Below are 24,363 nucleotides of genomic sequence, written 5' to 3'. Positions count from 1 at the left end.
ACAACATTATAGCGACCACAAGGAGGTTACCCCATGTGACTCTACCCTCCCTAGCAACCGGCCCAATTTGGTTACCCCATGTGACTCTACCCTCCCTAGTAACCGGGCCAATTTGGTTACCCCATGTGACTCTACCCTCCCTAGCAACCGGGCCAATTTGGTTGCTAAGGAGACCTGACTGGAGTCACTCAGCACGCCCTGGATTCAAACTCACGACTCCAGGTGTGATAGCGTCAATACTCTCTGAGATACACAGACCCCCAACATCCGCCGAAATTTCAATTGGTTTATTGTGCAATTTTGTAATGGAGGATTTCAAATTAAATCGTGGAATCATGACAGCCCTAAAAGTACATTTCTCTTCTAAATTCTACACTTCACACGTTATTTGAAGTCTTTCACAGGTGATTATGTAATGGTTGCGATAGTCCTTAAATTACGATTCTACGGTAAATCTGAGTTTAGCTTTTCGTTTTCTGTTTTAAATAAGTGCGACGCTTTCTAGGATTTCAGCAGGTGTTGGGTTATAATAGTACGTTTGGTGGCGGATAATGATTTGTAACATGTAGCCTCATCTTTTTAAAGCGGGAAATTGTGAATCAAAGGTTTCCAAAAGCTTGTTTGGAACCGCATGGCAAATCCAATCCCCATCGTCAGGATCCAGAATTGCTAATCGGCAAGCGCCAGATGGCAGGTAAATCCATGGTTTTGACCGAATTTGAAAAATGATGGTCAGACTCTTGCTGATCTATTTTATTTAAGTAATTCAAATCAAAGACATGCAAAGGGTCAAAGGAAAATAGCTGTAAAAAATTTAACGTACGTGCATCCAGCACGAGGGCGACGCATGAACGAGCTTCTCTTATTTAGCATAATTGCGCGTTTAAATGTGCTCCTTGTTTAGTTAATGAAGGCTGGTTACTCTTTTTCTCTTGCAATTTCTTCTGCAGTCACCACAGATTACCCCTGATTGATTTTGTGCTCTCATTCAGTGCAGTAGTTTGAGCACAGATAGTATTTCACCCGTCTTTACTGTGTGGTTGGACGATGCAAACTGACCCTGGACATCTGTTCTCCTCTCGTCCCTGTTGGATCAAGTGTTGCCTTCGCAGGCGCTTACGCGACTCTTGGACAAGGCCTCTGTTTGAATTGGCTAATGGTGTTATGAATTATAGTTATGAGGTTAGCAAGACAAGCTCGTTGGCTGTTTGGGAATGACTCGTCGGGCCCAATAAGAGTAATGTGGAAGAGAGAGAGCCCGGACGTTTGCACGAGTGCTTTCAAGGTGATACATTTAGAGACCTGAGAAACGAGTTCAACTTTCAATATTCATTTTAAGACGGTTACTGTCAGACTCTCACAATTGCATGTAGTGAGCCATGTTTCTGTTATTTTGCATTAGTGCTGCATCAACTAATAATCGATAATGAATCAATAATTTTATTATTAAATGGTCACACTTTTTTCACCATCTTGCACCATGAGCATTGAGTTTAAGGTGGTGCATCAAGCTTAATTATTCAGGGCTTCCTTAAAGGATTGTTCTGGGTTCAGTACAAGTTAAGCTCAATTAACAGAACTTGTTGCATTGTTGACATCCACAAAAAAAAGTTTTGTCACGTCTATTTTAGAAAAAGCAAAAAGTACAGTTACAGGAAGGTGCTTGGAAGTGAAGGTGACCCATTTTTAGAGAGTTTTAAGTCTTATAATTTTATAAAAGCACTCATTAATTCTTCTGTTAAAACTTGTGTACTGTTTGAGCTGTAAAATTGTTTACATCAACGTTTGAAGGTGTACGGTGTTACTTCGTCATGGCAACGTTTTAAAATGGGCTATAACTTTACACAGAAAAGGTTGGTGATTTTATCACACTAATATCATGTTTACGCTAGAGTTGGGCGATTTTATTTTATTCGATTAATTACATTTGACACAATCTTTTTATTTTTTTACACTACCGTTCAAACGTTTGGGGTCTTGGCTAAAATGTTTCTCATGATCTTAAAAAATCTTTTGATCTGAAGGTGTATGCTTAAATGTAAAAAAAATTGTTTTGTAGACAAAAATATAATTTTGCCAACATATAATTGTATTTAAAAAACTATTACAAAACTCGGTCGAGGTTCCAAGCGAGACGAGCCGATACTAAATGTGAAGTCAAAATCCTCCAGATCACTGATTGGTCAGAGAATCGTCACTGGATTTCAGACACGTGACATCAACCCGCTAGTTTTAAAGTTAGCTTCAGTGATAGCAGTATCATTTGTTCACGCGACTTTCGAATTGTAAAAAGAAATGTCTGTGCTCAACCACGCCGTGGTCAATAAACCAGGTGTAGACGTTCCTCTCATTAGCGACGAATGAAGCGAGGAAGTGTCTCAGCCGTTGTCCGCACACGGCTACCACCGGACCGACCAACAGTGAAGGGAAAAGTTAAAAACAAACTTAAGTGGCTACAGAACCATCAAGGAAAATTGGAAGTGGTTTGACCAAATGGACGCTATCTAGACTGGCGAGCAATGGGAGGGCGAGTGCACTGGACCTGGTCATGGCGTTGTTGGGATCCCGATGGAGGATGGGATGCTTTGTTACGTTAACTCGATACTCTGCTTGAAAGCTTCACTTTATTTAGTTGAGCAGCTACTGGAAAGATTCTAAAACAACCAATTTAACTGTTACGCTTGTGTAAAATCACCATGAACAACTGCTTTATGCAGCACAATGAGCTAGCAGCTAACAGCTAGCGCTCGTGTTATTGTATATGGTCAACAACACTAGACCGATATAAAAGCCAGTAATATTTCCAGTACGATTGTAGGTAGACTTTAGAGCTGAAACAATTAGTCGACGTTATCAACAACATCTACAAAAATGTTCGTTGTCAAATAGTCGCTTGATCCCGTTTATCGTAACTTGAGATCAGATATAAAACGAATGATGATGCGTGAGAGCAGCACTGCACTTCACGACTGACTGAGAAGAAGAATTACACGGATGAACTCTAAACTTTAAGCTAAAAGCTTCAGGTGATGTAGATCAAATTATGAGGGAATTATAATGCAAAAATACAAAATAAGTAAAAACTCTAGTTGTGAAATTAAGAGGAGCCGTGGCTCGACAAAATGTGCGTCAGAGCGTCTTTAAAATAATCAAAGGATAGGATGTCCAGCTGCTTTTGTATGTTGACCGTCTGGCATACTTGGAGGTCAATCAGCGATCTTTACTACGCTATCTCTTTTTTTTGATTAGTGATCGGCATTACGGCTCTTTTCAGTGAGCCGGCTCTTTTGGCTCCCAAACAGCTCTTTAAAAACAATATATATATTTTTGGTATTTTTCAAGTCAAACAGTTTGCAATAGTTTGACTATAATTGGTGTTAAAACAATTCTAATTATACTCCAACCACAATGTATTTAAAAATGCATTGATTTGTTATGAAAAAGAATGCTATTAAACATTTACATTTGAAGTATAACTTTTTATTTTATATAAACAAAGTGCATATAAATCTAACCATTCAAAATGAATACATTCTGAACAGCATAATAGACAGGGCCAGCGCTGGCCAAATTGATGCCCTATACATGATATGAGCATGAAGTTGATCGTCTGTGTTCCTCAATTGCTTTTGGGTCCTTGAATAACGTATAGCGAGCGAATAAGGGCACAAGGTGGACTTTCCGGTGCCCTCCTAGGGAGTTGGTGCCCTACTCAAACTGCGTAGTATGCATGTAGGTAGCGGCGGTACTGATAATAGAATAATGCACCATATCAAAGAAAAATAAATGGCAATTTGCACAACTGCAGCATCCCACAAATTGAAATAAATGTATAAAAAGGAGGATGCTATTTCAAATGTGCATTTAAAATATAACTTTTCAATGTATATAAACAAAGTGTATGTCAAGTGTAACCAAATTGGCCCGGTTGCTAGGGAGGGTAGAGTCACATGGGGTAACCACCTTGTGGTCGCTATAATGTGGTACGTTCTCGGTGGGGCATGTGGTGAGTTGGGCGTGGGTGCCGCCGTGGTTGGCGTGAAACCTCCACACGTGCTATGTTTCCGTGACATGCTCAACAAGCCATGTGAGAAGATGCATGGGTTGACGTTCTCAGAGGCAGAGGCAACTGAGATTCGTCCTCCGCAACCCGGATTGAGGCGAGTCACTACGCGAACACAAGGACTTAAAAGCACATTGGGAATTGGGCATGCCAAATTGGGAGTAAAAGGGGAGAACTCCCCCAAATAGTCAACACAGCAGAAAGAATTTGGCATTTGAGTTTTGGGAGTACAGCGGAAAAATCACATACGCTACTGTAACACGGTTAAGGATGGGCAAGGAGGCGGCGAGAACCGGCTTGTCAACATAAATCATAATTTAATGCAAACTAAACTCAAAATAGTGAACTCAAAATGTAGTGGTCCAAGCACCATAACTGGTAATCTTGTAATCAGAAGGTTGCTGGTTTGAGCCTCACAGCCACCACCATTGTGTCCTTGAGCAAGGCACTTAACTCCAGATTGCTCCAGGGGGATTGTCCCTGTAGTAAGTGCACTTTAAGCCAAAATACACAAATATTAAACAAACACACACACGACAGACATGCCCATAATTCATTCTCTCTCTCTCTCTCTCTCTCTCTCGAACCATCGTCACCGGCCGCCTTTATCCCTCGCGCGACTCATCAGGCCGATTGGTGACCGGGCGCGCGATATTCCGACCCGGCACCGCTCCCCTCCACTCCACAGCTACAAACTATACCCAGTGTATTTGCGAGGGAAACCCCGCTATTGCAGCGCAATTCCACAGGAGGTCGCAATGTAAATATAAGGAAAAAAACGAAGCAATAAAGAATAAAATGGCAAAGTCTTCAACTGATGCCACGTTTGTTATTTCTACACAAGTAATCGGGAAAATGACGTTGCTAATGGAAGAAAGCTGCTTACTGACTGAGCCGAATGTTTACAGGAGTTAAGAGTACGCCGCTAATACAATGCATGTAAATGGGAATGCCACTTTCTCGCAATAACACAATTTCTGGTGTCCATGTAAACGTAGTCATTGTTTAAATAATAGCCACAAGATGTGAACATTATACTTGTTAGCATGAAGTGTGATCCTGGAACAGTTGAGGGGGACTTTTGCATTGGGGGAACCAGGGGCCAACACGACTCGGCGCTTTGCCCTCATCTCTGGGCCGAAGATAAAATCCTATAGTTGTCTCATTGAAGACCAAGATCTCTCGACTCGAAAGAGAAATACAAGAGTGCGAGGGAGAATTCCAAAAGGGAAAGATAAAAACATGAGTGGTGGAGCTTTTATCTGATGTGGTGTGTAATCTAACGGGAAGTGCTTCCCTGCCTTTCTACAAGCCCTGGATCTTCAGAAAAGAGTTGTGATTTACTCTGACAGAGAGCCTGTCACTCTCGCTGCTTCAACTGGAAGACTTTGAACCCATTTTTTATTAGAGAATCTCAATTACCGAGTTGCCTGGAGGGAATGAAAATTGTGAGGTGGTTCTGAGTGAATGCAGAAGTGCTTCTTAGTCAGGTCAGAGAGTCCTCTGGAGTAATGGCTCTTGATTTTACTTTTTCATCTTTTTGTGTTGTTTTTCTTCACCCATCCGAACCCTGATTGTATTTGCTCTTTTTATCTGTTTTTCATCATCAAACATGGGCGAGACAGGGCTACGGATCGATACCTGACATCTCTGCGAGAAGTGCTTTGTTTATTTTCTGCTCACGTTTTTCCATCAAGCAGAGGCGTCGGCCGTGGATGCCTATGTTAATTAGGCCCATGTCGGGTCGGGCGGGGTTGGAATGGGAGTGGGTATAAAGGCAGCTCGCTCTCCCACTGCTCGCTGGCATGTGGCAGGGAAATCTAAATGAGTTTAGCTCTGTTATTTACAGCCACTGGAAAAGCACCAGTACCTGAATGTGGTGGTAATGAAGAGGACAGCATGTTCCAGAGCCACTCAAGTGCTGTTGAACAAGGCTGATTTTGGGTGTTCACTGAACCGTTGCTCTGACAGGGAAATTTTTTTGTTGTCTTTACCTGTCTGAATGTACATGTTTAGCTAACGCTTGTTCAGTCTTGTTCCGGAAGTTTAAATCCCATAAATTATTTTTCCATTGTGGAAGTTATTTATTTGTATTTTTATCTTCTCCCCAATTTGTAATGCCCAATTCCCAATGTGCTACAAGTCCTCGTGGTGGCGTAGTGACTCGCCTCATTCCAGGTGGCAGAGGACGAATCTCAGTTGCCTCCGCATCTGAGACCATCTATCCGCGCATCTTATCATTTGACTTGTTGAGCGTGTTACCACGGAGACATGGCGTATGTGGAGGCTTCACGCTATTCTCCGCGGCATCCACACACAACTCACCACACGCCCCACTGAGAGTGGGAACCACGTTATAGTGACCACGAGGAGGTTACCCCATGTGACTCTACCCTCCCTAGCAACTGGGCCAATCTGGTTGCTTAGGAGACCTGGCTGAAGTCACTTAGCACACCCTGGATTCAAACTTGCGACTCCATTCGTGGTAGTCAGCGTCTTTACTTGCTTTGCTACCCAGAAAAATTCCAGACTTGTTCATTTATAATTGTTTATATCTTACTTTGTCTTTCATGTTATAAATAAGAGGTTAAAATGATACGATGAGATACCTTGTTATTAAAAAATACAGACTACTAACACAAGGTAGGGCCGGGCGATAAAACGATATCGATATATATCACGGTAAAGAAAATCCACAATAAGCTTTTGAGGAATTTTCTATATTTACTGCGTGTCACTAAAACACAAGCAGTTTGGCTTTCTCAGTCTGCGTTTCCACTGGGGCGGACGAAATCCGCTCAAAGGCGCTCACAGCGCTAGGAGACCGCACCGATGTCAATCCTACGATCCACCTTGCGAGCATGCCGCTCATCTTTCATAGGAATGAATTGAAAACGCTCTCAGTTTAGCTCACAACGCACCAGTGGTAACGTAGGGTCAGACTGGGTGAACTTGCTAATGCTAGCTGTCTTGTTAACAATTAAGCTACATCGGATACCGGATTGATGCCATCTGCACCGCAAGACTTCATGACAACGTCCTGGTTGTGTCCTCTCATCGTCTCTAGTGAAGAGCGCGACAGAACAACAGTGACGTGGACAACAGCTCTGATCTTTCTGCGCTGTAATCTTGAATATTGTTCTCGAGCACCAAACATGCATCATTTCTGCCCTGTCCCGCTCCGCATGTGTCGCCTCTTTTCCCTGCATGTGTGTGGACATGAAGCGCTGCAAGAGTTAACGAGGTTTCAAAGCAGCTTTTAGACCAAAATGTTTATTAAATGTATCTTTATTAATCAGCATGTTACGAGCCTTTTTTCTAAATGTTCTCTCGGGACACCCCTGAACCCACATTCAGCAGCATTCCATAGTCACACGGGCTTGTATATCGTGATAAATATCGATATGGAACGATATGAAAAAGATTATCGTGATAACAATTTTGGCCATATCGCCCAGCCCTACTTATAAACCTTTAAAAACAGACCTACTGTGAGTTCTGAGGGTGTTTATCGATGGTATATGCTTCTGTTGTTGAAGCCATCAGTCCACGTTATTTCATTTCCATTTGTAAAATGTCAAGTTTCATTGCAGAATTCCTGTTGAGGAACTGCACTACCCATAATTCAAGAGAAAGATCAACCACTCAGAGAATTGTAGCCAACAAAGTGCATCAAAAGAGCTCTGCAGTGACCGCCCACTCCCATGACTGACTGTGAATGATGCAAATGAGTCTCTTAAACGGTTTTGACATTTGCAATAAATCTGAATATTTTGCATTAAATAAAAATTGCTTGTTTATATACTCAGAATTATCAACTTTAAATCAATAGTTTAATATTTGTACACATTTATTATTGTTTTATTTGATTACGTCATTCACAAGTCTTGTACCTTTTTGGTTGGTTTGGTTTTGTCTGGTTTGGTTCATGGCATTTAACTCTTATGAAGGATTTTATTGGAAATATACTTCTGGAACCAAGACGGCCAAACAAATGGATGGATGCTGTTGCACTCTTTAGAGACGCAAAATTCTAATAAACAAACATAAAAATACAGCAAACTCAAAGATTTGGAAATAATGAAAACCATTATTCTCCCCCATTATTCTCCCCCATTAGGCAGTGGTGGCTCAGTGGTTGAGGCTCAGGGTTACTGACCAGAAGGTTGGGGGTTCAAGCCCCAGCACCACCAAGATGCCACTGTTGGGCCCTTGAGCAAGGCACTTAACTTCAGGTTGCTCCGGGGGGATTGTCCCTGTAATAAGTGCATTGTAAGTCGCTTTGGATAAAAGCGTCTGCCAAATGCATAAATGTAAATGTAAATGTAAATTTTCCACTTTGAATCGTTTTTTTTTATTTTTTTTTTAATTTTTTGGATGTTTTTAGAACGTATCTTGTTTGTGTTCCCTTTTTTTTTAATGGAAAACAAGACAAAAATACTGAGAAAGAAAATGATGAAATAAAAATTGTCTAGGTAACTTATTAGGCGTTATAATGAAGTAACCTTCCTTTTGGAACAGCGATGCTTTAAAAATATATTTAATCTTTTCTTCCGTCAACTTTGAAATAAAAAAAGAAAGTGCAACGTGTAAATGTATATCGTGATAAATATCGATGTAGAACGATATGTAAAAGATTATCGCGATAACAATTTTGGCTATATCGCCCAGCCCTAACACATGGTCAATTATTATTTAGCTAAACCATTTTTCCCAGCAAAAACAAACTATTGTGATCTATAGCGTTACAACTACCATGATTCTTACTAACTCGTACCACCATATCATTATGTATGGCCAACTATGCCAAAGATGAGGGACAAAGAAAATTGATTACATTCAATATGCATGCATCTTGCAGTTTCCCTGTGGCTGTTTGTGGTTGTTGAAGCATTCATTGATTATCCATCAAAGGACATCAAAAAGTGAGCATTGAGTGCATGTAGGAAGTTTTTGTCTGGCTTGAATCAAAGTCTGTGTTGTGTGTATTGCCTTCTCTGTTTGAACCGAGAACAAACGGATGCTTTGTTTTTGCCCCTCTTATATAGCGCTAGCACATAGCAACATTTAATCATCCTGTTTTTGTAATTGGGCTGTGTGAAAACCCATGAGAAATGCTTGTATCATTGACTCACCTGTGTTGGGTTATACCAAAGATTCCTCTAAAGGTTTGTGTTTTCATATTTATTGCCAACGATAAGAACCTGCGGCTAATTCAGAAGCGCTCTGCCTTATCCGTGTTTTAGCGAGTAACCCTATCAATTCCTGATGTATAAAATAAAGTCCCAATCTCCTTGTTTCCCCCTACAAAAATCAATGAATTACTTGTGGAAGTAAAATGGGTTGTGACTGCCATTTCATGTTGACTTTAGAAATGAGAACTGTCTCAAAATCTGAAAGCAGCTTCAAAAATGGTGTCTTGAAATTTCACTGCCTGGGGAACTCTCAAAGCCACAGGCTTCAAAGGGTCCTGAGGAAACCAGGGGACCGATAAAACACTGTGATAGTGGAAGTCAGCCTTATCTTGAGTTCCAACGGCAGACGTTTAGATTGCTTCATGCAGGACACACTGTGTTCTCTGGTGGACTGACGGATTACAGCAAACCACTGATTAGTGTCCTCTCACTCAGCCATCTGTCTCTTCGTCTATTTAAGAAGCAGCTCAAAGCCAGACTCATCCTTTTCAACTTAAGTAGCGCTTAGATTTATTTGACAACTGCCAAACTGTAATTTAGTTAAACCAGTTTGTGGCTTGTGTAGTCTTTTATGTAACCTCTTTCGAAAATTAAAACCATAGATATTTTCCCTTTATCCAAGTCCCTGTTATAATACTGAATGAATAATGTAGCCCTTTTCAGGAGAACTAGTTCTTGCTTAATGTTTCTGGTTTTCAGCTGTGTTTGATAATGGGTCATTAAGTGTTCTTGTGACTGCCTAATTGAAACATCCCTCATCATTAGACCCTCTGCATCTTTGATGGACAAAAAAAGATCCTATTTCAATGCAACACATTAAGACATGGGTCATTTATGAATAGGACGGGTGGGACATGTCCATACCTAATGCCAAAGAAACACCTCCAGTTCTTGAACAGGAGTTTTTTATTTTGTTCATGTACATTTATAAGTGGCAATCCAGGGGGCCTGGCTCGGTGGTAAAGATGCTGGCTACCACCCCTGGAGTTCACTAGATCGAATCCCAGGGCATGCTGAGTGACTCCAGCTAGGTCTCCTAAGCAACCAAATTGGCCCGGTTGCTAGGGTGGGTAGAGTCACTTGGGTTAACCTCCTTGTGGTCACTATAATGTGGTTCTCGCTCTCGGTGGGGCGTGTGGTGAGTTGTGGGTGGATAGCGTGAAGCCTCCACATGCACTAATGCTCCATGGCAACGCGCTCAAGTCACGTGATAAGATGCGCAGATTGACGGTCTCAGACACGGAGGCAACTGAGGCTCGTCCTCCGCCAACCGGATTGAGGCGAGTCACTACGCCATCACGAGGACTTAGAATACATTGGGAATTGGGCGTTCCAATTGGGAGAACATTTTATATAGAAATAAATAAGTGGCAATCCAGCACAAATAAATTTTTTCTGTTATGATGAGTGGTTGTTGCAGCTGTTATCAGTGGAGTATTGCTGGGCGATATGGCAAGCGAAAGTTATCTAGAAAACAGGTGAAACCTGCAGACTTTGACCTCTGAGAAATTGGTACAGTATCCATTAATGCTGCACAATTTAGTTTAAATTGAAATCGCGATATGGCCTTGCACGATTACTAAACTACATAAGACTGCGTTTTATAATCCGACAGTGTGCTTTCACCACTTCAGTCAGCACTGTGTGAGCGCACGGCACCCTCTAGAGGATATGTGCAGTACACACTTAGCAATGCAGCAATATGGAATGATAAATGATTATAATTATAATTCAACTCGCAAAGTTTGTAAAAAATAGTTGCTTACCAAATGTTGGGTATAGATTCGGTACTCTTGACATCACAATTCAAAGCAATAATTAATTATCTATCTGAATCATCATTGCAGTGGTGGATGTTTAATTCTCCCATTTATAGACAATCCATTTGATTTGAAATTATAGGTATTTAAAGAAAAGAAAGGATCGACCATTTCTTCATTAACATGAGCACAGCTACTCAGAACCTAAAAAAAACTCATAACCTAGCACAGCGCTGAGCGCTGGTCAGCGCCGCATCTGTGTGTTGCGTGAAGTGACCGGGGAAGAGATGCAATCTTCCTGCTGATGCACACCCTGGCATGGGGACGCATGTTTGCTGCAGCTATATTATAACACGATTGCTCGCGACATAGTGAATCACAATACCATGAAGATACGCAGCTCTATTAAGAAGAGAAAGTTTGTTTTCTGTGAGTTAAAGTCCGTGACATGGATTTTTGAAGGGGCAAGTGAACGAGAATTTTACTTGCCCAACCAGACAGGCAGACTGATTTAAAATGTCAATTACGAAAAAATAACAGGCTATATTTGTGATGACTTAGGTCTATGTCACTAGTCTTGAATAATTACTTAAGAACTTTAAACTATTCTTCCATAATTAACATGTTAGTGTTATAATTTGTTGTAGTTTTGAAGATGTTATCGACAACCGTGCACTGAAATGTTGGTATTGTGATAATCTGAGACTTATACCTAAATGGTTACTTAACTTGAGCTTAAAAGTGAATGGTCTAATAGGTCCTAAAATATCATTTACATTTTTCTTTGTTACTTTTTTTTCTCCCTAGGGCAACAATGTGGGTTACTGGAAATGGGAAACCAACAGGACCCTAAGGCTTGCGAAGACCTCCCTGTGGCACGCTTGGGCCGCTGGCACTAAGATGTCCCTCAGTAGTGGCACTGCAGGCGGGAAAGGTGTGGACTCGAATGCGGTGGACACTTACGACAGCGGGGATGAGTGGGATATTGGTGTAGGCAACCTGATCATTGACCTTGACGCTGACTTAGAAAAAGACAAGCTTGAGATGTCTAGCACCAAGGACGGGGACGGAATGGCTGCTGCTTCTAGTGCCGTAGCGGCATTGCCGGACAACATCAAGTTCATTAACCCAGTGCCTCCACCTCCGATAAAGGACAGCAAATCCAAAGCTAAACGTAGCAAAAATTCCAAGGACAATAGCAAGTCCTCAACTCCTGATGGGGCTAAGAAAGACACCCAGAGACGGACCCAAAACGAGGGCTGCGGGCCAACCTCGGGAATTGCTTCTACAACTTTACCCAGCTCTGGGAAAGGTTCCGATAAGAGTAATAAGACTTCCCGTAATGTTCAGAGTGGAAAAAAGGACAAGGACGGTTCTGGGAAAAGCAAAAAAGAGAAAAACGAAGGGGGACAAACTGGGGCCGTGCCCCTAGAAAAGGACCCAGCAACCCAGGGTTTGCCTTTAGAGCAGGTCCGCAATACCCCATTTGAGGGGTCACAAAATACGGATGGTGCAGAGCAACTAGGGAATATTATGCTCGATACTGCTGGAATAGTCGCACCGTTGACTATCAAGAGTGAACCAGAGGAAGTGGAAAATAATGACTGCAGGACCATAAAGAAAGTAAAAAGCGAGAAGGTGAGACCAAAGTTGTTTTCATTCATTTTTGAACCCCAAGCAGCTTTGTCATCATAGGATTGGATTGTTTAGCAAGACATTACACGTTTGCACTCCAGATGCAATTGTCTGGTGATAGCTTGGATGGTTTGGTTCCGTTCAGTGAGCCTTAGTAGGATGAGAATCATGGAAATTGATTTTGAAATGCTATACATTATGAAAGCTATGCATTTCCTCTTGGCACTGGTCCATTTAAAGCACAAGGGAAGCCATGCTTATCTTGGTGGTCTAACTCTCAGTTGAGATATGTGTATAGTGCTGTTAAGAGATTTAGAATAGAGGCTAGATACCAGAAGCCATTGAAAGGCATTTAAAGTACAAGACCAGCAACTCCAGAATTTGTTGTCCTTTCTCCATCTTTTAGAAAGAATTTAACAGTGCAATCCTACTAAATTGGTTGCACCAATTGTTACTAACGAAATAAGCATCTAGACAACAGGTTAAGCTGTTTGAGCTCAGTGTCGGCTTCAGATGTCTTGTTGTGGTCATAATTGTCATAACCAGAATCTTGTTTGATTGACATTTTTGGCTTTTCTAGAAATTATCCATTGCACTGATTTATTGTTGTTTTAGTTTGATCACTTCAGAAGAGTTTTGGGACTGTCCAAATTGTAGCCTGATTTCAAGTTAAATGAGAATCCATTGCTTGCTTGATTGTTCTTAGAAGAAAATATTTGGATTGCTCCTATGGAATAGTCTATTGAGATGCGTTTGTATATTCTATTTCAAACTCATTAAAAGATCATAGATGGTCTAAGGGCAGTAGTCTGTCAACCCTCGTACCACCCTTAAGAAAACAAATGCATTGAAAATGGACTGTGCTAAACTAAATAAGCAGAGTCTTCCTGAGGAATAACACACCAGCACTTATTGTATTGTTGTGTTTAGTAGGCCATTGACATTATCCAACCCTTAGTCTGGCCTATATAATAAATCTATAGAGTATAGACTGGCATATCTTCTTACAGTAGATCTTTAAAATTCTTTGCTGGTGACTCAATCAGTATTCAGCAGTAGGTTTTCATTCTCACAGCATTGTGTTCCCTACCTGGTGGTCCTCATGGGAGCCGTTGGAAGGTAACAATTGAATCCATTTGCTTGCTTTCAATTGTGACAGGCAGCCAAATTAAGGCTACTGGAAAAAAGCAGCATGCTGCCTTCAAACTGATTTTCTTCATAAAGAATGATGTTCATCCGATTGTAGCCTCCTTGGAAGAGGATTTTGACGGTGTAAGGTGGAATTGTCTTTAGGTCATTTATCAAATATTTGTTTGGTTTTCAAGCCTTTTGTAATGGTGTGTATACACCGATCAGCCACAACATTAAAACCACCTGCCTAATATTGTGTAGGTCCCCCTCGTGCCGCCAAAACAGCGCCAACCCGCATCTCAGAACAGTATTCAGAGTTTATATTCTTCTCACCACAATTGTACAGAGTTATCTGAGTTACCGTAGACTTTGTCATTTAGAACCAGTCTAGCCATTCTCTGTTGACCTCTCTCATCAACAAGACATTTCCATCCACAGAACTGACGCTCACTGGATGTTTTTTAGTTTTATATATAGCGTCATGGGTCTTAATAGTAAGATTTGTTATCTCATTTTTAACCCTCAAAAGCCCTAGAGGTTTAACAGTCCAACATGGCAAAGTAGATCCATTAATTTTATACAGATAATGTCTAAAGTTGAGGAAGACCTTTTAGGATGATTTATGGACTCAATTCTAAGGCCCAGCGCATACTCTGCTAGTGGTGAGAATCTTTAGGCACCTCACAATTCGATCAGATTTCAATGCTGGGAGTCCCGATCCAATTCCAAAATGATTCCTGAAACATTTATACTTATTGATGATTCTGCTGTGCAAAGGCATTAATATTAACTAAAGGTACATTAACTTCTTGGACTGAGATTTGTCCTGTGACAGACAGGTCTGGCCCAACTATAACCAGGTGTTGAGAGAATTTCTGTACCTACAAAATCCTGACCAAAAAAAAAATTACGAACACATGACTTCGTCTTTTATTTTATAAACAAAGTGTCCCTTTACATTCAGCATGAATGAGCTGTGAACAGAACATTTAAAATCCATAAAAATAAGCATTTCGGAGAGACGGCAATGAGCAACCGCCACTGAAATGGAGAGCGCAAAAAGTAAATAGAAATTTAAAACATTACCCGTCGCCTGAACCGTTCTGCGCAGATAAATGCAATAATGGGTGCGAGCCCGCTTTTCATGTTATCACGAATAAACTCTCCCATTGCTATGTGCCTGAGTTTGTGTATATGTGTATATAATTTTGGGCTCTTAGTTTCAGTTGGGGACGAATGGTCGTGTGGTTGATACACACAGTCTGCGATCAATCTTGTAGTTTATGAGTTGACTTTAGTATATGCACATGTTTCTAGCATCTCAATCAGTCTCTGGCGTGCGCATAAGAGCTTCTCCGCTGCCACGGTTTAAATTGAACACAGAATTGATTCTGGATTTTTGAGAATTGATCCAGAATTGTTGGAGAATTGCGATACATTGATAATCCATTTTTTTTGCTCCCACACCTACTCTACACTTGGCAACGCAAGCCTGATTTCACATGGTGAGGCATTCTGAAATATGTGCAAGATGTACCACAGTGCAGAAAACCGAATTATACTTTGGCCTTAACATTTTGAAAGGGAATCTTGCTGAACAAGTTAGCTATAAACATGTTTATTTAATGCAAAGTCCAGTTTTCTGCCTGGCTCATTGCCTGATTCTGGTGGTTAGCCAAGTGTTATATTCAAAGAAGGGGAAGGCTGAGCTTTGTCTCTGGGAGAATCAATTCTGTTGGTACTTTAGTACTCCGATACCAGTGGCCCCCATTCATGGCAATCTCTGACTGGCTCGATTGTTTTCTGGTGCATTCCTTGAACAAGCACCAGGGGTTCGCTCAGGGCCTCATGGGGGGAGGGACGACATCAGCTCAAACAAAACATGAAATACCTCTTGCCTTTTTAACAAGATCTTGAGGTGTGATGAGGGGATGCTATCATGTGTCAGGGAGGGGGACCAGACCGGCTTTTCAACCATTGCTAAAGTGGTTTCAGATTTCCATGTTGCTGGGCGGGGTGGTGTTGGCTCAAGCGCTCTGACAGCAGTCAGGGCCGGTTTTCCCACCTTGCGGAAGCCTTGCTTAGCCGTGAGGGAATGCGAGAGTGCTGGTACCGCTGCGAACCTCTGCCGGACTGGCATATCCACTAACATTGCGCACGCAGTCGTTATCGCCCTGAGGCTAATTTAACCCATCGCTGTAGTTATCTGATGACCATAACTATGAGGGGGAATTACCTTCTTTAGCTGTTTCTAGTTGATGCAATTGATTTGCAATTCCTTGTGTTGCCACCAGCGGTGAAGAAATTACCCACTTCACCTCTAAATGTTGGGGCAATAACGAGCATTCAGTGAGCGTTCATGAAATGTGCTATTTAAAAAAAAATTGTCAACTTAGCAAAGCGTTCTTCAAAGATGCTAATCAAAGACAGCAAAAAACTTTAGTTGTTTCTGAACATTTCCTGAAGCTTCTGTTGACACTGAAACCTTTTACATGCCTGTAGCTTATGCGTTACACATTCGTCATTCGTTCTGGTCGTGTTGATTCAGCAGTCTGAATTTCTGACCCTAAATTTAGAGGCTATCACTGAGTTGATGGAAGCTGCTCTCTGACCACACAACATGCACAGTAATTTCAGTCCAGCTCCAAGATCACAGTGCACGCTTGTAACTCTCATTGATGTGAGTTGCTAAGTTTATGGCCCCATCTGAAGGCGATCCAGGAAATCTTTTCTGAGGGGTAAGGGGGGTGCGCTGGGTGAGCAAATGTTTAATATTGTGATCATAAACTGTGTTTTCCAACATCTGGTTCTCCACTTGACAGAAAACCGGCTGCCCGTGGGTTCGCACTCTTGCTAGTCTGCGTTATTTGCTCAAGCAGGGAATTATAGCTCAGTGAATTTGTGAGGTGGCCAGCGAATAAAACATCTCATGATAATCCCAATGTAAAGATCCGGTTATGATACAGTGCAATCATCTGTGGATGATGGCATCTCATATTATATAAATGGTACCTCAATATTTAAGTTTGCATACTCTAAACCTTAAACCCAAACCTGTGGTTTGTATGACACCTTTGGCCAACGTGTCGACTTTCGTGTTTTTCAGGGCAGGTACCCCGGTCCTTTGCATCGCAAGTGCAATGCTCCATCAGTTGAGCTATCGTGTAGTATGGACACACTTGAACAAGTTTGTAAATGTTGTTGGTTATGTTAAAATGTTAAAAAGATTTATGTAGGCGTCTGGTGATGAGTTTTGCACAGGCAGTTCTTCCAAACGTGATCTAGTTATTCCAGTATGTTTTGGAGCTGGGGGATTTGTTCTGCTTGTAATTAATTTAAAGCTTTGAACATAGGAAATGTTGGAAAATCATGTGACTTTTTTTGCTGATTGTTTTCTTTAAGTATTGATGCTTAAAGTGTTCAGAAGTTGATTCTTTTGTTAGTTCCGTGCCTTAAGGGTCTTAACCATTTGAGTGTGCAGATTCGTAATCCCTCGAGATGCGTTAAGCTTTTCTTCGAGCTGTTCTTGGCAGCTGCTTTTGTTTCCTAGAACCTTATCAAAACACTCCAGGTTTGGTGCAAATGGTCGGTACGTAATGATTAACACGACATGCCGCATACTTATTTTTAAACCTTGTCTGCAGATGTGCCACGGTAACAGCATGCAGTATTTCAGTACCAATCTGTCAACCCACATAAGCTGGCACGCCACACTCCATTTTAAGAGATGCTGACAGGCACACTGATTGATTGATTTTTTTATTTTTTCTCTCTCATGATCTTTTGGTAGTTATTTTTCACTCTGAGCACTTAAGATTTTATTACTTGGAAAGAATGCATTCCCCGAGGCAATCTGTATCGGAGAGCTTTCGATGGTTTTGGAAGGCTGTAGTTTTTGAATAATCTTGGCTGATATGCCAACAACAGGTTTGTGTTGCCGTTTATCAGTTTGCGATGGCAGAGAGAACAGCCTCTCACTCTCCTTAGCAATCTCCGACACTGGAGTGTCTCCCTTTTGAAGAATTAACTATCTGCTGCTTGTTTTGCCTGTGCATAATTGCTGCATCCTCACCAATAAATTAACTTGGAGATAAAAGTAGGGGGGTGGGAACCGTTGAATCATGGTGGCCTCTCTCTCTCTGCTCTCTCTCTCTCTCTCCCTCTCTCTCTCTCTCTGCGTGACTGCTTTGTGATTCCGCCATTAACTCTCATATTCCAGGCATTTTTTTTCTTTTAATTAGTGGTGTTTGCTAAGGCGAGTACCTCTATTGCTATAAAGAGCAACAGTCTGGTTCCGGAAGTAAAAATCCCCATATAAGCAATTTATTATAAATGATAGCTTAAACCTTTAAAGACAGACCTACCGTGAGCTCTGAGGTAGTTAAAAGGGATGGGCGATATGACCAAATTTTATATCACGATAACAATATAATATATATCACGATATAGTTACATTTAAATGAATACACTGCTCAGTCACAACATTAAAACCACTGACTCGTTACAGTGGCATCTGTCAAGGCGTGGGATATATTAGGCAGCAAGTGAACAGTCAGTTCTTGAATTTCATGTGTTGGAGGCATGACAAACGGGCAAGCGTTAGGATCTGATTAACTTTGCAAGGTACAAATTGTGATGGCTAGATGACTGGGTCAGAGTATCTCCAAACGGCAGGTCTTGTGGGGTGTTTCTGGTATGCAGTGGTTAGTGCCTGCCAAAAGGGGTCCAAGGAAGGAGAAACGGTGAACCAGCGACAGGGTCATGGGCGCCCAAGGCTCACTGATTTGTGTGGGGGGCGAAGGCTAGCCTGTCTGGTCTAATCCCACAGAAGAGCTACTGCACAACTTGCTGAAAAACTTAATGCACTTAAACCACCCCTGGAGTTCGCTAGTTCGAATAACAGGGCGTGCTGAGTGACTCGAGTCAAGTCTCCTAAGCAACCAAATTGGCCCAGTTGCTAGGGAGGGTAGAGTCACATGGTGTAACCTCCTCGTGGTCGCTATAATGTGGTTCTTGCTCTCGGTGGGGCGTGTGGTGAGTTGTGCGTGGATGCCGCGGAGAATAGCATGAAGCCTCCACACGCGCTTCGTCTCCACGGTAACGCCCTCAACAAGTCACGTGATAAGATGCGCGGATTGACGGTCTCAGACGTGGAGGCAACTGAGATTCGTCCTCCGCCACCCGGATTGAGGCGAGTCACTACGCCACCATGAGGACTTGGAGCACATTGGGAATTGGGCGTTACAAATTGGGGAGAAAAAAGAATGATAGAAGAATGTAATTGATATTGTTTGGTTGGCCGCTGTAACATTTTCAGTACCTGAAATTCTCTCAGCCTCAAGTGAAGTCGCTCCGCCTTCCACCATTTCTCCGACAGAATGTGTACCACTTACGTGTTACATGAATGGAATGAGGTGCACATTTCTTGCCACGCAGTGGCGATTTTGTGCTATCGCGATATAGACGATAAACCAAAATGTTAACCGGTTGCTGAAGTTTTTCATGTCTAACGGTATATCTCTCCCTACATTCTTGAACTACTTATATATTTGTTAAATCTGCATAGTTTGCAATAAAATTACATTTATAGTTTCTACACTTATAATCAACTATATATCAGTAGTTTTATATTTTTCCACCATTTTTTTCATAATTTGATTAGCCTACGTAACTTGTTTTCCCATTTTTAAATACTTTTTCGCTTCAAATCAAAGTTTGTAATGTTTCCTCGGAGCTGGTTGGTTTGGTGCATGACTTGGAACTCTTTTTAATAAAGTACTTGATGAAATCCCTGTTGAAAAAATTTATGAGAAATACCTATGAAATATCGGTATGTACATTTTCGCTTAAATCGGCAACCCTTACTCAACACCGAGTTTGACTGCAGTTTAAGGCCTGTGAAAGCCATCCGAGGAACAAAGCCCTTTCATGGCCGCCTCTCTGCCCTCCCTCCTTCTGTTTCTCTCCCTCCGTCCTCATTCGCTCACTGTCTCTTAGCTAGCTGTAAGAGTGTGTGTGCATGGCTGTACAGCGAGCAGTGGGGGAAGGGAAGAGAGCACGAGAGAGAGCATCTGTCCTTCGATGTCAGCCAGCGCATTTCCAACACGCCTCGTTCCGTGTCTCTGTGCGCGAGTAGTAAGAGGAGCAGAAGCGAGGGGGAGGGGACGGAGACGCGCGGCTCCGGTGCATACAGAGGACGCGGGGAGGGGAAGATCCATCCGGCTGGTAGGAAATGCAGTTTTCAGTGCAAAGAGACTGTCCAGTTTTCAGTTCTTTGCTGTTTCTGTGTTGAGAGTCCTTTAGTGTGTGTGCGCATGGGTGTGTGTGTGCTTGTGCACGTGCACACTCAAATGGGGTGGCAGCCATGTTTGAAGGTGGCACATGAAAAGAGAGGAATACAGATACATATGGATTAGCTAGCTACATTTAGCATATATTATTGTATTGAAACTCACTTGAAAATATCTAACTATAAAAGTTAATGGAATTGCATGCTATCAATCCAAGTTAAAAAGAAAAAAGCTCTCAGCTAGGTAAGGTGCTGCAATGGATAAAACAAACAAACAATGGCAATTCTGACTTTGTCTTCATTTGTCGCAATTACGACTTTAACATAATTGTGACTTTATATCTCGTAACTGCAACTGCTATATAAAGTATATGAGTGATTCTATTTAGGCCGGTCATGATTATTAAATAATCGTTTCATCGTGATTATTTGAGATAACCGCGATTATTTGGGATAACCGCGATTATTGTGCACTTTCAATTCCAATCACGTTACAGTCCAAATAAGGGAACGAACGGCACGTTTTAGTGTCCCATTCAGTTGCACTCCAACCGTCCGACTGAACCAATACTAAAGTTGACCAAAAAGAGAGACCTATATTTTAAGTTTTTTTAAATAGATTGATATTTAAAATACAATTTTTATGTCATTCATACATTTTTAAAGCCTTAAAGGAAATAGTGTAAAAGTTAAAAATAAATAAATGACTTGTTTAAGATTTATGAAGACTGTTAATTGTCATAATCGCAATTAGCTTTTTTGACAATTAATTGTCAGCCACATTTCATAATCGTGACTGCCCTAATTCTATATACATATTTCATAAAAATAGTCGCAGTTTAGAGAAATAGACACAATTGTGAGATAAAGTCGGAAACTTGCTATTGCAACTTTTTTCCCGTTGTGACGTCACATCTCAAAGTTGCACATAATGAGTGATTTTACATATAATAAAGTTACAAATGCAAGATATAGGCCTAAAGTCACAGTTTTAAGAGATGACGTCACAGTTGTGAGACATGTTTTTCTTTTATTGTTGTGAAATCTGGCTTCCATGCCTAGAAGAGGACTTCACAAGGATAAGTTTATTTTACACGTTTTGTAAGGTATCATCTAATTTAAAGGTGCCATTAAATCTTACTTTCTTAATATATGCTACTTAATGTGCAGTGTACACCGAGTGTACATCATTCTACAGAAAATGTCAAAGTTTTTTGTTTTCAAAGTTTTGCTGACATCATTAAGGCTGTGTGGGCGGAGCAAAAACCAATAATATCATTGCTCACTTTTTAAGATGCAATCCATTTCTGATGGATGATATCAAGTCCCGCCCTGGATTAGTTCCCTGTAAATATTCATTTTCACTTGGAGATGCAGTGTTGTGGAAGTTAAATGCGTCGCAAATGCCGTTATGTTGCGAAAGTAAAAATAAAGCGATACAAAAGCTGACGAGATGCCACAAAGAGGGTCTGGTGAAAGGAACTCCTTCATGGCTTAGCTCTGAGATATGTAACCGCTCTATTCTCATCCGAGTCCATTCCAGAGTTGACAGAGGCCAGGAAGCCTGTACTCCATTAGTACAAATCTCTTCCAGTCGGCAGAGGAGGAGGGGGGATTGTCTATTCCTGGAATGTCTCCTCATTTTGGGTCTCTTGTTCGTCTCTTTTCTCTCATGCTGGGCTTGATGTTCCGAGTCTTTTGTTTCTTTTCTGCGACTCATTCCACATCGAGAGCTTTCCTGCCGCACTGTAGATCTGTGTTCCTGCTTACACAATTCTCTAGAGGCTTGTGACCTTTTCGCTTATCTGTCTTTCCCCGTCTCACATTTGAGTTCTTTTCTCCTTACACCCCTTTCCCTCATGTAACTTTGGCAGAGTCTCGTGAACGAGGAGGCTGTTAAACTCGCTCTCCGCACAATTTGTGAAGCTGCCCTCGGGTATTTTAGGCCCCTGAGTTTAGTCAGCCTGGAAACGCCCATGCTGCTCAAACTGAGAGAAAGACTCGCCTGAGCTCCAGTTATGAAAGTAAAGGACATCCAGACAGCTTTCACCACCAGCTAGGAGGGTAAGAACTAAGTTTACGCCTCTCTTCCACACTAGAACATTGTTTTCCTCTGACGAAAACGAGTGAAAACGCTCTCCATTACGCACACTTTGGGAAAACGTTGAGGCTTGAAAACTGAAACAAGAGTTTTCTAAAAAGAGCGAATTGGTGTGGATGTTGGGTTTGTTTTAAAACATAAAATATTCAGTGGAACTGCCATGCTAAAAATCAATTAGCTCCTCCTTTTCTCTTAAATTGTTACCTCTGCACTTTTACGCCGTTTTACTTGCGGATATCCATACTCGACTTATCTATCAACTTGGCGAATCACGCAAGTTCCACTGTCTGCACTTGGTTGCCAATGCATCAAGTTATTTGCGCATTTGCATAAAGTTAAACTCTGCTGAAATTTGTTGCATAACCAACGGTTGCTAATGCTCACGTTACCTGGAATCGGCAACTTAAAAATGAAATCGAAATGCTTACGGTTGTCGCTGCAAAGCGCTGTTAGTTTGAACGTCCCATTAGATTGTAGAACCTTTTGTGGCATCCCAACATTCATCAACGTTCCTTTGCTCCTGTTGGAACTGAACCAGGACCGGATTACAAGCTCTCTGTATTCCGTGGAGGGTTTTCCACTAGGCTTGACCCCAAAACTAGCCGCTAAGTCACAGTTGTCATCCTGGTTATTAGCCTGCTTTCAGTTCTTATGAACACTAGGGAAACGTTCATATCTCTGTTGTAGTGATCTTTTTAGCGGTCACGTTTTCCAACGCTTTTTCAAAAGTTGTTGTCACAGGGGTTTGAACAAACTCCTGATGCTAAAGGCTAAAGTGTACTTCCTTTTTCCACATGCACATGGTCTCGCGCACAGGGCATGTGATGCATATTCCGTCATCGGCTCAGTAGGTCTACGCATGGACTGTCCGAGTGCCGGCAAGTTTTCCTAGACATGCAGAGCGTCTGTGTCTTGTCGTAGACGCATGTGCCTGGCATTGACTGTACTAAAGAGGATCACATACATCAAATGCATCCGTACGGCCTTGCTGTTAAAAGAATATATTTTGAAGTACTCAATCGTACGTGAGACGGAACGGCACATAGAAAAAGAAGTATACCCAACAGTTGTTTGTGTACATTATGTTTAGGTAGGATAAACTGGTTGAAGAATTCTGTGTCCACGATAATCGAGTGTATTCTTCGAGGAAGGTCTTTTTTCATGGGCTCTTGCCTGTTGTGGATGTATCAGAACTTTCTTATAGTCTCTATAAATGAGTCAAGACAGAGGAGCTTTGAGTCAAACTATTGATTGTCTGGTATAACTTTTCTGAAAAGGGAACACAAGCGTATCTGTTCAATGCTCAATGCCTTTTTGAGTGAATTTGTGGCACTCCCCTCACTGATTCACACTGCTCATGTGTGTAAACAGCATAGTGTTAACTGAGGTCAAGACTGCACTAAACCACAATGGTTTATTCATCTGTTTACCTCACTCACTCTCACTTCTTCCTCTCTTCTGTACAGCCACTGCAGGCTGACACGTGCTCAGACTGAAGGGGCCATTGCATTATGCGCAAGCCTATTGGTTAAGCTTGGACTGGCCCCCTTTGTTTTTGCTGCTTTTTTTTAGCAGTAGAGAAGCCAGATGTATGTGGTTTAGATTTGTGTATTTTTGTGCACTTTTGAAAAAAATGCAAAGTCTTGTAATAATTGTAAATGCAAGCATTTTTCAAAGGCTGACAAACATTTTCACTGTGCTCCGTGTGAATCGTATGTGAATATTCTGTAGCGGTTAATTTTATTTTTTCCACGTTGTCTTTGGTGTGAATAGACCTTTGCTTTACTTTGAGTTGAAGCCATGTTTTACTTGCACACAGTTTGTTAAAGCAAGCAAAAAACATTGGGCGTTAACACCCAAGGCTAGGTATATCCCATTGTTCCGCTTGTTGTACCATCTTGGGTACTCTCTTTTGACCGTGAGCCTGTAGGCTTGCCTGTTTGGTGCATGCACACTACTACTGCTTTTGACCGCGAGCCCATATGGACCCGTTTGGTGCATGCACTCTACTACTGCTTTTGACCGCGAGCCCATATGGACCCGTTTGGTGCATGCACACTACTACTGCTTTTGACCGCGAGCCCATATGAACCCGTTTGGTGCATGCACACTACTACTGCTTTTGACCGCGAGCCCATATGGACCCGTTTGGTGCATGCACACTACTACTGCTTTTGACCCATGAGCCC

General features: G+C 41.7%; 1 protein-coding gene across 2 annotated transcripts in view; it reads left to right on the top strand.

Annotated features, from left to right (window-relative positions):
- LOC127640123 (zinc finger protein 609-like) overlaps window positions 1–24,363 on the top strand; it is a 110,901-nt gene that overhangs the window by 21,388 nt on the left and 65,150 nt on the right. Inside the window, exon 2 of one of the 2 annotated variants that reach the window (XM_052122527.1) lies at window positions 11,826–12,656. In XM_052122527.1, coding sequence (XP_051978487.1) covers window positions 11,919–12,656 — 738 coding nt within the window. In that variant the 5' untranslated portion in view covers window positions 11,826–11,918. Of the gene's footprint in view, window positions 1–11,825; window positions 12,657–19,853; window positions 20,010–24,363 lie in introns of those variants that run through there. The other variant, XM_052122528.1, reaches the window with a different exon arrangement.

The sequence above is a fragment of the Xyrauchen texanus genome, chromosome 49 (assembly GCF_025860055.1).
Source record: "Xyrauchen texanus isolate HMW12.3.18 chromosome 49, RBS_HiC_50CHRs, whole genome shotgun sequence".
Lineage (NCBI taxonomy): Eukaryota > Metazoa > Chordata > Actinopteri > Cypriniformes > Catostomidae > Xyrauchen > Xyrauchen texanus.
The sequence above is the reverse complement of the archived record's forward strand: the minus strand, read 5'-3'. Positions and strand labels throughout refer to the sequence as shown.